The 14909-nt window shown below is 54.3% G+C and overlaps 2 protein-coding genes across 4 annotated transcripts in view; one reads left to right on the plus strand and one right to left on the minus strand.

Moving 5' to 3' along the window:
- Nucleotides 1–13524, plus strand: part of znf106a (zinc finger protein 106a) — a 27053-nt gene extending 13529 nt beyond the window's left edge. For both annotated transcript variants that reach the window (XM_064312069.1, XM_064312145.1), the window contains exons 7-22: nt 528–597; nt 1177–1331; nt 1672–1732; nt 1886–2263; nt 2659–3508; nt 3993–4042; nt 4604–4749; nt 5300–5434; nt 5904–6019; nt 6301–6493; nt 6878–6940; nt 7112–7231; nt 8154–8225; nt 8376–8447; nt 8889–9035; nt 10101–13524. In XM_064312069.1, coding sequence (XP_064168139.1) covers nt 528–597; nt 1177–1331; nt 1672–1732; nt 1886–2263; nt 2659–3508; nt 3993–4042; nt 4604–4749; nt 5300–5434; nt 5904–6019; nt 6301–6493; nt 6878–6940; nt 7112–7231; nt 8154–8225; nt 8376–8447; nt 8889–9035; nt 10101–10157 — 2685 coding nt within the window. In that variant the 3' untranslated portion in view covers nt 10158–13524. The remainder of the gene's footprint in view (nt 1–527; nt 598–1176; nt 1332–1671; nt 1733–1885; nt 2264–2658; nt 3509–3992; nt 4043–4603; nt 4750–5299; nt 5435–5903; nt 6020–6300; nt 6494–6877; nt 6941–7111; nt 7232–8153; nt 8226–8375; nt 8448–8888; nt 9036–10100) is intronic.
- The window catches only part of capn3a (calpain 3a, (p94)), a 23993-nt gene continuing 22154 nt past the window's right edge, over nt 13071–14909 (minus strand). For both annotated transcript variants that reach the window (XM_064312256.1, XM_064312334.1), the window contains exon 21: nt 13071–14884. In XM_064312256.1, the coding sequence (XP_064168326.1) occupies nt 14858–14884 (27 nt within the window). In that variant the 3' untranslated portion in view covers nt 13071–14857. The remainder of the gene's footprint in view (nt 14885–14909) is intronic.

A 14909-nucleotide genomic window follows, 5' to 3' on the forward strand; every position in this document is an offset into this window, starting at 1 on the left:
TAACCCTACAGCGCACAGCGCTAACGCTAACCCTACAGCACACAGCGCTACAGACACAGCGCTAACGCTAACCCTACAGCACACAGCGCTACAGACACAGCGCTAACGCTAACCCTACAGCGCACAGCGCTAACGCTAACCCTACAGCGCACAGCGCTAACGCTAACCCTACAGCACACAGCGCTACAGACACAGCGCTAACGCTAACCCTACAGCGCACAGCGCTAACGCTAACCCTACAGCGCACAGCGCTAACGCTAACCCTACAGCACACAGCGCTACAGACACAGCGCTAACGCTAACCCTACAGCGCTACAGACACAGCGCTAACGCTAACCCCACAGTACACAGCACCACGTCTTAGCTTCTGACCCTAACGCTAATCCTACAGCACACAGCACCACATCTTAGCTTCTGACACTAACGCTAAACCTACAGCACACAGCACTGCGTCTTAGCTTCTGACCCTAAGGCCATGAGCCAAATATGTATGCTTTAAAATATGTTTTAAACTCGTTTTTCCATAGGAAATTCCATCTCCAGAAATTCCCAGTTTGGAGCGGAAGAATAAACGGATGAAAGTTAAATGTAAAAAAGGTGAGTTCGTATACGCTTTTTAAAAAAAGGGATTTTTGCATGCGCATTTAGTACAAAAATTGTGGGCTCGCTGACAGTGTGTGAGTTGGCGGGTGTGTCTGTGGTGTCGTTGTTTGTGGCCAGGCAGGCAGTGTGTGTGGGTTTGGCGGTCGTGTTTGTGGCCAGGCAGGCAGTGTGTCTGTGTTGGCGGTTGTGTCTGTGGTGTCGGTGTGTGTGGCCAGGCCGGCAGTGTGTGTGTGTGGGTTTGGCGGTTGTGTCTGTGGCCAGGCAGGCAGTGTGTGAGTTGGCGGTTGTGTCTGTGGCTAGGCCGGCAGTGTGTGGGTTTGGCGGTTGTGTCTGTGGCCAGGCAGGCAGTGTGTGAGTTGGCGGTTGTGTCTGTGGCTAGGCTGGCAGTGTGTGGGTTTGGCAGTTGTGTCTGTGGGCAGACAGGCAGTGTGTGTGTTGGCGGGTGTGTCTGTGGCCAGGCCGGCAGTGTGTGAGTTGGCGGTTGTGTCTGTGGCCAGGCCGGCGGTGTGTGGGTTTGGCGGTTGTGTCTGTGGCGTGTAACCCCTGACCCCGCGCGGTCTGTCCGTGCCGCAGAACGCTCGCAGGTGGACCAGCTGCTGGCGGTGTCGCTGCGGGAGGAGGAGCTGAGCAGCTCGCTGCAGGCCGTGGACAGCAGCCTGATCCAGGCCCGCGCCGCCCTGCAGGCCGCCTACATGGAGGTGCAGCGGCTGCTGGTCGTCAAGCAGCAGGTAACGCCCCCCCCCCACGCCGCGTGGCTCGGGCGCGTCAGCGAGCGTGCGAACGTCCTCCGCCGTGCGCGGCATCGCCCCCTAGAGTCCTATTCAGAGTACTGACCGTTTGCTCCGTCATTAGAAAAAGAGACCAGCTCCTCTTTCCTTTCTGTTCTCAATCTGCGTGTGAACATCTGTATCGAAGGCCCGGCTAATTTAGCCCACGTGATCGCTTAGCGACGAGCGCCAGAGCGCTCCAGATTCAGCTCCGTTCCGCGACTGCCGATTTTGTCGTCTCTCTCTTGAGCGTCGGTGTTTCAGGACTGGCTGGTGATTGGTGTGATGTGTGTTTTGTCAGGTTACCATGGAGATGAGCACGCTGAGGTCCCAGCGCATCGAGATCCTGCAAGGCATGCAAGGTGAGAACCCCTCTGTACACCGGCCTGACCTGACCGTGTTTTCACAGACACTGAAATCTTAAAGCCAGTTCTCTCTCTTCTCTCTGCTGAAAGACCAGCAGTAAATGGTGGTAATAACTACAGTCCCCCCCCCCCCTTTGTGTTTGTGTCCAGATGGTTACAGTGGCTCCGCCCCCCCAGGAGAGAAGAACAGCAGCATGGATACCGCTGCAGCCGCCAACCCTGCCCCTGCCCCCGCCCCCGGCCCTGCCGCTGTCCCCTTCGTTGCCCCCTCCACCTCCGCTCTGCTCAGCCCCTTTTCCCCAAACATCCCGGCGTTCCCCCCCGGCCAGTCCTCCCCAGCCTTACTGCCCCCTGTCCTGCAGCACGCTGCCCCGCCCGCCTCTCTGTCCCCCGCCTATCCCGCCGCGGCCCCCCCGCACATCAAGCAGGAGCCCACGTCCCCGAGCCAGAGGAGCTCCCCTGTAGAAAACGCCCACAGCGCCCCCTATGGGACGGCACCAGAACCTCCACTCGCCTCCTCCCTCACAGGTAGGTGATCTCAGCTCACTCACAGGTACGAGCTCACCTCCTCACTCACAGGTACAAGCTCTCCCCTCACTCACAGGTGCAGTATGAGCTCACCTGCTCACTCACAGGTACAAGCTCTCCCCTCACTCACAGGTGCAGTATGAGCTCACCTGCTCACTCACAGGTACAAGCTCCCAGCTCACTCACAGGTACGATCTCACAGGTAGGAGATCTGACATGGCAGTCTCACAGTTTCACTTTGATCTCATTCACAGGCCCTCACCCCATATCCCTTTCTACCTCACCTCCTCACTCACAGATATGAGCTCTCACCCAATCACTCACAGATATGACTTCACAGGCATCTCTCCCTCTCAGTCTCTGCCTCTAAAGCTGTTTCCCCTCCTCTCCCCCAGAGCCCGCCCAGCCCAGATCCTCCATGTTCCAGTCGCTAAGTGAGCGGCGTCGCGCTAGCGTTAGCTCTCTGGACAGCGGGACGGTGTCCACGGAGAGCAGGCTGGACCGCGTGAGGGAGCCCTGCTGCCCCCCGCAGGAGAGGGGTGTGCTGGCGTCCCGAGCTGGCTCTTTCACCGTCCCGGAGAAGCCGGGCGTCCCCCTGTCCCGACGGCGGGACTCCCAGACCGGGGCCGCGGACCGCACCGAGCCCCCCGCCGAAACCTCCACCACGGGCGGGACGTTCCCCCCGCCCCCCGCCGAGCCGGCCGTCCCGGCCCCGCCCTCCCCCGCCCAAACCGAGCCCAGGGCCGGTAAGCGCGTGAGGAAGCTGAAGAAGAAGAGGGCGCTGAGGAAGAGCCCCGGGGCGGAGCAGCCCGAGAACAGCGACACGGAGCAGGACGGCGACGTCTCCTCGCGCCCCGTCCGCAGGATCAGGTGCAAGAGGAAGGCCAAGGGGGGGGAGCAGGTCAGCACCTCCACCCCGGCCGGGGCGGGGCAGGCGCAGCCGCAGGAGGAGGAGGGGGAGGAGCCCCGGGAGACCCCGCCCCCGAAGCCCGCGGCGGAGCAGGGAGGGGCCGACAGCGACGACTCCTCCTCCCTGGAGATGGTGGAGCTCCCCCAGCCCGGGCCCCTCGAGGTGGTTGCCATCGACGACTCGTCCGACGACGAGACCCGGCCGGTTGCCGCGGAAATGGCCGAGGCCCCCCCGGCCCCGGACGCTTTGAAGGCCGAGGCCCCGAACCTGGCCTGCGACGAGGTCAGCTCCACCAGCGAGCTGGACACCACCGCCAGAACCAAGGCCTGCGCCAGGTTAGCGCCCCCTACTGCTCATAGTTTGTATCACGTCACCTATCATACATCATCATACATAAAATCACACTGACTGAGCACTGCAATAATCGGCAAGTCCCCGTAGATAAATATTATACAGCCTTATGTAAATGCCATTGAACAATGTGCTGAGTTTGAGAAAGACGCCAAGTCGAAATGCCAGTTGACTCTGAGGTCAAAATGTCAGTCTTATTTAAATAAACATGCTTTTATTTTTCTGTGAGTGCTCCAGTGTCTGTTTTGGGTGGTCTCTTATGTTTTTTTGTCGATGTGCTCGGAGTGTCCATTACAGACAGTGATGCTGCCGAGATTAGGGAAAGTAATGATGGTGGAAATGGCGACTTGATACGTGCGTTAGAAAATGGCCGCGCTCGGACTAATCAGTGGTGGTAATAACTACAGCTAATAACCCCCCCCCCCAAAAGAGACTCAAACCTAAAATGTCTCTCCTCTGTTCCTGCAGCCAAACCCAGCCACCCCCGACCACTGTGAGAAAAGCTGAGGTGAACTCAGGTAAGTCTGCTCAGAAAGAGTACTCATTCGCCTTATTTATCTCCAGACCAGCAAGCCCTGTTCATCGTCTTCAGAAAACATTTGCACTGTGTGTGCAGTACTTGGACACGCTGCTCGGAATGTGTTTATGATAAAACATGACATGCGACTGTTTTTTAACATTGGAGGCACGAACAGTAGCCCTGACGCTGTGGCGTACTCAGATTCGATAGACTAGACCCTGAGTGCGGGATTTCAATTCATGTGTGAGTTAGATGAAGCACTCACTGTGTGTCGTCTGTGGTGGTGTTGTGTGCGCGTCGTGCTGTTGTGTGGTGCAGTTGTGTGTATGTGATGCGTGCGGTCGCGTCGTGTGATGGCGTGACTGTGTGTGTGCGTATCTGTGTGTGTGTGAGTGTGTGTGTGTATGCATACGTGAGTGTGTGCACGCGCACGTGTGTGTGTGTGTGTGTGTGTGTGTGTGTGTGCGTGACCCGTGTGCGTGTGTGTGTGTGTGTGTGTGTGTGTGCGTGTGTGTGTGTGTGTGCGTGTGTGTGTGTGTGTGTGTGTGTGTGCGCACAGACGTGGCCTCGGAGGCCGGGGAGGAGGAGGAGCCCTCGGAGGGCTCGTTTGAGGGGCACCAGGCGGCTGTGAACTCCCTGCAGATCCACGGCGGGCAGCTCTTCACCTGCTCGGGCGACCGCACCGTGCGAGCCTTCCACCTGGCGGTGAGTCCGCGTGCCGCCGCGCCCGCTGCTCTGGTGCCGCCGCGCCCGCTGCTCTGGTGCTGCCGCGCCCGCTGCTCTGGTGCTGCCGCGCCCGCTGCTCTGGTGCTGCTCATGACCGGCGGGTTTACATCAGTATACAGACCCGTGTGCGTCACTGTTAACCTCTGGAGAGTTTGGTTGAGAGTTTTAGTTTAAAAGGGATTTATGTTTGGGGTCACGCAGGTCACACGTTTGTCTGCTTTGATAATTGTTTTGGAGAGAAAAACAAAAACGATTCAACCGTTTTGAAATGACAACCTCAGGAACAATTCTGTTCTCCCTGCCTTGTGATCTAGGCCCTGCATTTTGTTTAATGTGAAATGAAACGAATGCATACAAGCACACATACGCGTACCTGCATGCATGCATGCATGCGTGTGTTTGTGCGTGCGTGCGTGCATGCATGCGTGTGTGTGCGCATGTGTGTGCGTGTGTGCGCGTATGTGTGTGTGCGTGCGTGTGTGTGTGTGTGCGCGTGTCGCTAACGCTGTGCACCCTGGGTACCGCGTAGAGCCGGAAGTGCGTGGCGGTCTTCGAGGGCCACAGCTCCAAGGTGAACTGCCTGCTGGTGTCCAGCGGGCCGGGCCTGCAGCATCGGCTCTACTCCGGCTCCAGCGACAAGACCATCCGCTGCTACAGCCTCAAGGTGCCGCGCCCGTCCTGGGGGTGGGGGGGGGGGCGGGGTGTGATGGGTTCTGTCTCTCTCTTTCTCCTTCCATCCCTCGCTCTCTCTCCCTCCATCTCTCTGCCCCTTCCTCCATTTCTCTCTCTCCATTTATCTCTCTCTCTTTCCCTCCCTTCATCTCTCTGCTTCTCTCTCTCACCCTCTCTCTCACTCCCCCTTCCTCCATCTCTCTCTCACTCCATTCATCTCTCTTTCCCTCCCTCCCTCCCTCCCAACTGTCTTTCTCTCTCAAAATAAAATCACAATAACAGCATCAGCAAGTAATAATAATCATAATGCAGCAGTGGTTGAATAGAACGTGATTGCACAAATATTGTTTTTGGGAGGTAACTTTGTGTTCCTGAGGTACTCCTTCACTCTTAACTGATCATCTCCCTCCCCTCCCCTCCCCCCCCTCCCCTCCCCCCCCCCCTCCCCTCCCCTGTCTCAGACTCAGGAGTGTGTGGAGCAGATGTCTGTGCCGGACCGGGTCCTGTGCCTGCACAGCCGCTGGAAGGTTCTGTACGCCGGCCTCGCCAACGGCAACGTGGTCAGCTTCAGCCTGAGGGGGAGCGGGGTTACCACCTCGTCCGGGGGGGGCAGGTGGTGGGGGTGGGAGCAGGACAGGTGGGGCCAGGCATGGCAGGGGGACATCCACACGGTCGCTGTCTCCCTATGGAGGACTCACTCCAGTGGACCCCAGTACAGTATAACTGGTAGTACAGTGTAACCAGTACACTGTGGCTAGATTTGAGCATGTGCAGTGATTATTACGTAAAGCTTGTTTCTGTGTTCACGTCAGTACTGGCTAGAGCTGGCCTCTGACCCCTGTGCCCGTTGGCCCTGCAGAGTAACCGGCAGCTGGACGTGTTCGAGTGCCACGGGCCGCGGGCAGTCAGCTGCCTGGTGTCGGCGCAGGAGGGAGCGCGGCGCCTCCTGCTGGTCGGGTCCTACGACTGCACCATCAGCGTGCGGGACGCCAAGAACGGCCTACTGCTGCGCACCCTGGAGGGGCACACCAAAACCGTGCTCTGCATGAAGGTGAGACACGGCTGCATATAAACTTACACACACACTCACTCACCCCCCTGAGCACACACACACACACACACACTCACCCCCCTGAGCACACACACACACACTCACCCCCCTGAGCACACACACACACCACTCACCCCCTGAGACACACACACACACACACACACACAACTCACTCACCCCCCTGAGCACACACACACACACACACACTCACCCCCCTGAGCACACACACACACACACACTCACCCCCCTGAGCACACACGCAAACACGCACATGCACACTCACATGCACACACATTTGTATCCATACTTCTTCATACACATACATGATACACATGCTTGCTAACAAGCGCGCATGTTGACTGTATTCCTTCCGTGCGTCCTGAGGTGGTGAATGACCTGGTCTTCAGTGGGTCCAGCGACCAGTCGGTCCAAGCGCACAACATCCACGTGAGTCTCCATTCACTCACTCTACCACTGTGTCAAATATCCCTGAGACTGCTGATGGGCAGTGTTAACATGGAGAGGGTTATTGAGCGTCGTGCTATCGTAGCCATGAAGGTTAATGACTAATGCTTCTCCCTCCCCCCCCCCCCCCCTTGTGGCCCCTCCCTCACGCAGACGGGGGAACTGGTGCGCATCTATAAGGGCCACAGCCACGCGGTTACCGTGGTAGCCATCCTGGGGAAGGTGATGGTGACGGCGTGTCTGGACAAGCTGGTGCGCGTCTACGAGCTGAAGGTAGGCGTGGCGTACCTCCCTGTTTCTCACCTGTGAGCTGTGTGGCTCACCTGTGAGCTGTGCTACTTACCTGTGAGCTGTGTTTCTCACCTGTGAGGTGGGCTACTTACCTGTGAGCTGTGTGGCTCACCTGTGAGCTGTGCTACTTACCTGTGAGCTGTGTGGCTCACCTGTGAGCTGTGCTACTTACCTGTGAGCTGTGTGGCTCACCTGTGAGCTGTGCTACTTACCTGTGAGCTGTGTGGCTCACCTGTGAGCTGGGCTACTTACCTGTGAGCTGTGTGGCTCACCTGTGAGCTGTGCTACTTACCTGTGAGCTGTGTGGCTCACCTGTGAGCTGTGTGTCTCACCTGTGAGCTGTGTGGCTCACCTGTGAGCTGTGCTACTTACCTGTGAGCTGTGTGGCTCACCTGTGAGCTGTGCTACTTACCTGTGAGCTGTGTGGCTCACCTGTGAGGTGCTACTTACCTGTGAGCTGTGTGGCTCACCTGTGAGCTGGCTACTACTGTGAGCTGTGTGGTCACCTGTGAGCTGTGCTACTTACCTGTGAGCTGTGTGGCTCCTGTGAGCTGGCTATTACCTGTGAGCTGTGTGCTCCGTAGCTGGCTACTTACCTGTGAGCTGTGTGGCTCACCTGTGAGCTGTGTGGCTCACCTGTGAGCTGTGCTACTTACCTGTGAGCTGTGTGGCTCACCTGTGAGCTGGGCATTTGTTTTCAGGGATATTTTCAGGGGCATTTTTTTAATTAACAGTTTGCAACACCTAATGATTAAAGGTTGCTGCACTGTTTTTTTGGACCGTTGGAACAGGGAATGGAGTCTTGAGAAGTGTTCGAATTATTGGTGTCGGTAGGTGAGGGAGCCCTGTAATGATCTCCTGTACTCTCTCTCTCTCTCCCTCCCTCTCTCCCTCCCTCCCTCAGTCCCACGACCGGCTGCAGGTGTACGGCGGACACAAGGACATGGTGATGTGCATGGCCATCCACAAGAGCATGGTGAGCGAGATGCGGGCCACTAGCGCCTAGCGGCTAGCGCCTACCGCTGCGGCCGCCACGCCCGCAAGCCGTCCTCCGCCGCCGCCGCCGCCGCCGTTTCCGTTTGAGCGCGGGTGCTAACGACTGACGCTGTTCCCCCCCCTTTCCCAGATCTACACCGGCTGCTACGACGGAAGCGTGCAGGCCGTCAGACTGAACCTGATCCAGAACTACCGCTGCTGGGTGAGGCCACTGGGGGGCGATGCTGAGCCAGCCACTTTTCAGTTTTCGCTCGTATTTACTACAATAACTCTACGGCTTCCGTCCTGTTCTTCTAGGTAGCGCATAGGTAGTGAGATTAAGCATTGTGTCATGCTCGCTCTTCTTGTTAGAGGTCGTAAGCTTTTGTGTCTTTGTGGATAAAAAGCATCAAGACCTTTATCTCAAGACCTTAATCACAGAATCATAGTCCACAAAAAATGTAACGGGGACAACGTTGCGGGAACTATTATAATAGGCGAGGTGTAGAATGTTCCGGCTGAAGAGCATGAGGCAGTTTGTGTGCAGCGGGGGTTGAGGTCAGCCAGTGATGTCTTCAGGTGATGTCATTCGGTGATGTCATCGGGTGATGTCAGCAGGTGATGTCAGCAGGTGAGTGAACCCGCCCCTCTCCCCTCCTTGCAGTGGCACGGCTGCTCGCTGATCTTCGGCGTGCGGGAGCACCTGCAGCAGCACGTGCTCAGTGACCACGCCAGCCCCAGCTTCCAGACACTCAAGTGCCGCTGGAGGAGCTGCGACGCTTTCTTCACCGTGCGCAACAACACCCACGAGGTACCAACTCACACACACACACACACACACACACACACACGCTCACACACACACACACACCTCACACACACACTCACACACACACACACACACACACACACCACACACTCAACACACACACACCACACACACACACACACACACACACCACACACCACACACACACACACACACACTCTCACACACACACACACACACACACCACCCACACACACACACACACACACACACACACCCCACACACACACACACACACACCGACTACACACACACCACACACACACCACCACACACACACACACACACCAACAACACTCACCACACCACACACCACACACACTACACCACCACACACCACACACACACACACACACACGTCACACGCACAGACACAACACCACACCCACACTACAGCACACGCACTAACCACTCTCAGACTGCACCATGACTCTCCTTTAGCTGTCCAGATTTCCTTTTAGGAGTACGATATTATGGGTCTAGCTGTGTAAAGATTATAGGCTATACCATATAGTGGAATTTACTTTTATTTTACAGTAGTAATTGTTGTTTTGTTCAGTTAAGTTCACACTTGTTAATTATTAACTGGCCTTCAGTGGAGAGGTCACATTTTCATATTCCTGAGAGTAACAGTGTTGGTGTCCTCTTCTCTAAGTCAGTGTGGATCAGAGCGTACGGTGAGTGGCTGTAATGCAGGGGTGCACAACTCCGGTCCTGGAGGGCCGGTCGGTCCGCATGCTGGTTTTTGTTCCAACCGGTCACCTCAGTTTTAGTTCTCCTGACAGCTCTACAAACTACGCTGGTTCACTCCTGTACTTGAGCACAGTGAAATCTTCAGGACACGCTTGCAGTCTGCGACTGTAGCTGGTGTAGCTTGTGCAGATTTCAGAATAAAGATACGACTGGGCCAATGGAATAATTAAGAGCTGAAGTTGGCACAAAATCCTGAAACGGATCGGCCCGTGTTGTGCACCCCTGGCTGTAATGTGATGTAAGCGTGCGCGTGGGCCGGGCCTCGCTCAGCTGTGCCTCTGAATGTCCCGGCAGGACGTCCCCCTGCACATGCAGAGCCACGTGGAGGCCGACAGCAAGCTGGAGCCCTGACCAGCAGGGGGCGCCTCTCTGCCGCCCCATATTGGGAAGACCTCACGCGAAAAAACCCCACCAGGTGCTTCACATCTGTGACCGTGGGGGCCTGGTCTTCAAAGCTTCAGGCGGCAGATTTGACGGGAGAAACTCCGTTTCTGCCCTTATATGGCGCTTTGGAAAACCCCTCCCACCGTCACAGATGGACAGTACTGTGGATGTTTACTGGACTCGCCTACGGTGTCCAGGTTGAACCAATCACTTCTTTACATCTAGCTCCTCCCTCTCCACTTATCCAATCCTTACCCTTCCCGCCTGAACCTTGGAACTTGGAGAGGGGGCGAGGAGAGAGTGAGAGAGTGGGCGGAGCTACTATTAAGGGGAGGGGCCAAGTGGCAGGTATTCTGCCAGACAGGTATGGTGGGGTGGGACTTGTTTTGCCTTGTTTTGCCCTGCTCTGCTCTGTTGTACCACCCTGGCGTGATCTCGCCCTGCCCACCCTTGCCCAGATTGACAGACGGACGGACGGGTCGATGATGGTGCTAACGTTAGCGTAGTCCCATGGGAAAGCTGTGGCTCCTTATTTTACCTGTTAGCAGCGGGAGGACGGGGCAGGCTCGATCCCCTGGGCTCTCTCTGCAGTGGGGAAGGAAAGAGCCTGTTGCTGTCCCCCTCTGCTCATTTGTTCTGTCTGTAATCATGCTGTCGCAGCGTTGAGTTATAAATCCATAGACCAAATACATTCACTCAATCACGTGCTTTCTTAAAGAAGATAACGCTTCAGGACAGGTATGAGTGTTGAACTGTTGTGTTTTCCCCATATACACACACACGCACACACACACACTCACACACAGACACACACACACACACACGTACACACAGGCACACACACACACACGTACACACAGACACACGCACACACACACACGTACACACAGACACACACACCCACGTACGCACACACTCACACACACACCCACGCACGCACACTCACAATCACTCACCGATAGCTGTGAACACACAAGCTGTTCTGGACAGCCCTCAGGTTAGTTGACGGTATGGCATGGGTTTAAGAGAGCGTTTTATAGCCCGTTTTACGAGTGTTGAAACTGTGGTGCTGGTGTTACGCTGAGCAACTCTACCCTTCCGTATCTTATCTTATATGGTCTGTTTTTAATTGGATTCGGACTGTAGGTGCCCCCGCCAGCGAAGTCGTGCTGAGCGATGGGTAATTCCCAGCGGTGATGCTGTATCGCCAGCGTGTGATACTCTGCTGCTGATGAAGCCCATTCCTGTTCCAGCCGCTTCCCCTGGGCCTCTACGCGTCTGAACTACATTTAGACAATTGTGTAGTACATTTAGGCTAAAAGTTACTGTTTTGAAGTTTTGAAGCAGAATTCTTTCATTTTTTTCCTTCCATTGTTGTTTTTAATTATGCTTCACCTATCACAAGCATTTTTTTTTGTTTGTTTTTTGGGTGTTCGTTTGGTTTGTTCTCCGTCTTTATCTTCGTTTTCGACGGCTCCGTTTCCGGAGCGCGTTCTCTTCAGATTGCTCGCGAGACGCCACGTTGCCGTGGAGACGTGCGTAGATGAGCGTGCGTGAGTGTGGCACCACTTGGTTTGAAGTGACGGTCAAAAGGTTTGCGATTTGCAGTGGCGGTTAGAGAGCACAGGGACGGAGGTCTGCGCGTTCCGTGTGAACAGACGAGTACGTGTACGTGGGGATGTTTTTTTTCCCCCTTAGAGGCTGTGTGAGTATTATTTTTGTTTTGTTTTGTTTTTTTTTGGTTTTAGTGTGGATAATAACTGGAGTGACTGTTTGGTTTGAGAATTTGTTGTGGTGTTCGCCAGGGTGTCAGAAGCCTTGTGGGCCCTACACCTTGAGTGCAGGGTGACCATTTTAAAATCTTAATATCATTGCTATATTATTCATCACTGATATTTTCATACAGTGACATCAGACATACATCCGTATCTGCAGGCTGTTGACATCAGACACAAATCAAAAGTCTCATGAGCTGGACTGCTCTGTTCGCTCTAGTGGCGTGCGTTTCCTAGTGTCCTATGGGGTATTTCTTTCCCCCGTTGACTTCTGGGTAGTCCAGCTTGTGACTTCTGCCCGATCAGTCACGGCGAGACGTGTGCAGATCTGTCTTTCTTTGAATCGGATAGGCCTGTCTTCGCTCTCTCGTCGGCACGGCTACTGTTCTCACTTTCCATTGGCTCGGAATTCCGCTCCCAAATCCAGTATCTTCCATATTTTATTACAGTTCACCAGATAGCCTTATGAAATCACAGACGAAAGAAAAAAAAGATCAAAGGATAATTAACTTTTAATTTTTTTTTTGTTTGAGTGCTGTTGTTTGTTGGGGTTTTTTTTGTTTTGTTTTTTACATTGGATGAGTGGTTTTTGTACTTACCAGTAATTGTAACTGAACTGGGAGAGATTTTGTATGGGCTCGCCTGGCGGGCTTTTTTCTTTTTGTTGTTGTTGTTTTATTTTTGAATGGAGTGACAGTTGACGGCACAGCCGGGGGAAGAGGGCCGACCGCTCTGCCCCTCAGGAAAGGGCTCTACGGCCGTGTTTGTGCGTTTGTGTGAGGAGGCGAAGAGGAGGTGAACAGGGGAGGTGTTTTTATAGGGAGAACACAGAGCCAGACTCTCCCCATGCCATACGCCCACAACCTATTAGAACAGAACCACCAGGCCTGGTACACACACACACACGCACACGCACGCACGCACAACACACACACACGCACACACACGCATGCATGCACATAGCACACACACAACACACAATACACGCACGGCACATGCACGCTCACACACACACACAAATGCACATATGCGCACAGACAGACATCGACAGATGTGCACACACACATACGCACACCAGGCCAGGCGCAGTTTGATCCAACATGACTTTCAAACAGCAAAACCAACTTTATTAACGGATTTTGTAGAAAACATATTTTGTCATGTCCTTGAATCTAAACACCAGTTCAAAGCCAGTTACTATCAGTCATTGTAGTTGTGTTGGCAGCTCAAGGTTCTACACGGTGACTTGGGAGGTTAAGAGTCTGTTCTTGGTGGTGACATTGTGGCAGACTCGAAATCCTTCAACCTGAGTCCCTTACCTTTAAACTCCTTTCCCTTTAAATCCTCTTTTTTTAAGGGTCACGACCATTTCCTCGTGTTGTTTAGGCATAGGGGAGCATACAGGTGTCCTCTTACCTGCTTTCCCTGAGGTCCTTTAACAGAAGTATGTGTTCTACCTGTCGGCACCCAGTTCTGCGTGCCAAGCTCTTTGTTACCGACATTTTCTAAGAAAATTATTATGAGCAAAAACGGAAATAAAAAAAAATCTTTGAAACATTTCAGTTGGTTGAAATTTGTCTTTTTTCTTTATGTGCTGTGTTTGTCTATATAGTTTTATCTCAAAAGAAATGATATGGTGTTAGAGGTGCTGGGGGGGAATTGGCTGTAAACACCTTAAAATTGGCCTGAAGGATTTCATTGCTTTCAAACACTTTATTTGAAACCACACTGAATGCCACTGAGTCCGTTTCCACCAGTATTTTGGCCAATATATAGATTTAATGTAAAATAAAATCATGTGTTGTTTAAAATAAGAATGCTTGAGGACTCCTTGGATTGTTGGGGGGGGGGGGGGGGCGGGGAAACTGCAAACAATAGCTGCATAAGTATTTATTGGATTAAAAGAGTAAAAAATGCAGTACACTCATTTGACCAAAGCTTTTAATGTAAAACCACAAAAATTATCAGCGCAACCCGTACTCATATTCGTGATTTGTTTAACCGCCCTTAGGGTGTAGCTGGGGGCGGTGTACGGGGGTCTCCTGCCGCAGTCTGGATGTGTCCTGGCTGTTGTTAAGTGTTTGGGGCGGGGGGGAGGGGGAAGGGGGGGGGGGGGTGCAGATCCATTATGTGTCCCCACGTTCCATCATAACAGACCGGAGTGCCCCCCTCAATATGATTCCACTGACTGGGGGTGGGATTGAACCAGGACTGAAAACAAGCGCTGTTCCTGCACGTGTTGGTCCACCAGGGGGCGCCAAAGAGACAGGAGAGCTGCACTGTGGTGGTTGTGGTGAACCTGCAGAGAGGCCTTTGGTCCGTGATCCATGAGAGAGGGTCTTGGGTACATTAGGGGCTGGTGGGCGGGTGGGGAGTAGGGTTGGGTTGGGTCTGATGTGAGGGAGAGGAGCTCTCCCAAGTTTTTAATAATGAATAAAGGAGGGGGGGAGGGGGGGGGCGAGGGGACGGGGGGGTGCAGAGGTGGTGGAGTCAATGCTGTAAAATAACAGGAAGGATGTGTGTGTGTGTTTATTTGGGTTTAGTTACCTGAGAAGATGATGTGGAGATTTGCGGAGAAGGGTTTGAGGGGAGGAGGAGGAGGAGGAGGGAGGGTTAGTGATGAAGCAGACAGAATGAGAGTGTCGAGCGCTCGTTACAAAGAGAGACGGCGGATGAGCGTAACACGGTGGAAAGAACCCGGCCCTGACGACACCGTGACCTGGGTTAGAGTGTAGAGAAGACGGGTGGTGGTTGGGGGGGGTGGGGGGGGTGTGACGGGGCTGGCACGGCGCGAGGTGAAGCCAAGGCTGGTGGCGGTCCGGTTGTGGTGTGGTTGTGGTCCGGTTGTGGTCCAGGTGGAGAACGAGGCTCACCTGCAGTCACGGGGCCTGCCTAGGCATACATGGTCAGCTGGAGCCACTGCACGTGAAGGAGGGAGAGACGG

Source organism: Anguilla rostrata, chromosome 1, assembly GCF_018555375.3.
Source record: "Anguilla rostrata isolate EN2019 chromosome 1, ASM1855537v3, whole genome shotgun sequence".
NCBI classification, from domain to species: Eukaryota; Metazoa; Chordata; class Actinopteri; order Anguilliformes; family Anguillidae; genus Anguilla; species Anguilla rostrata.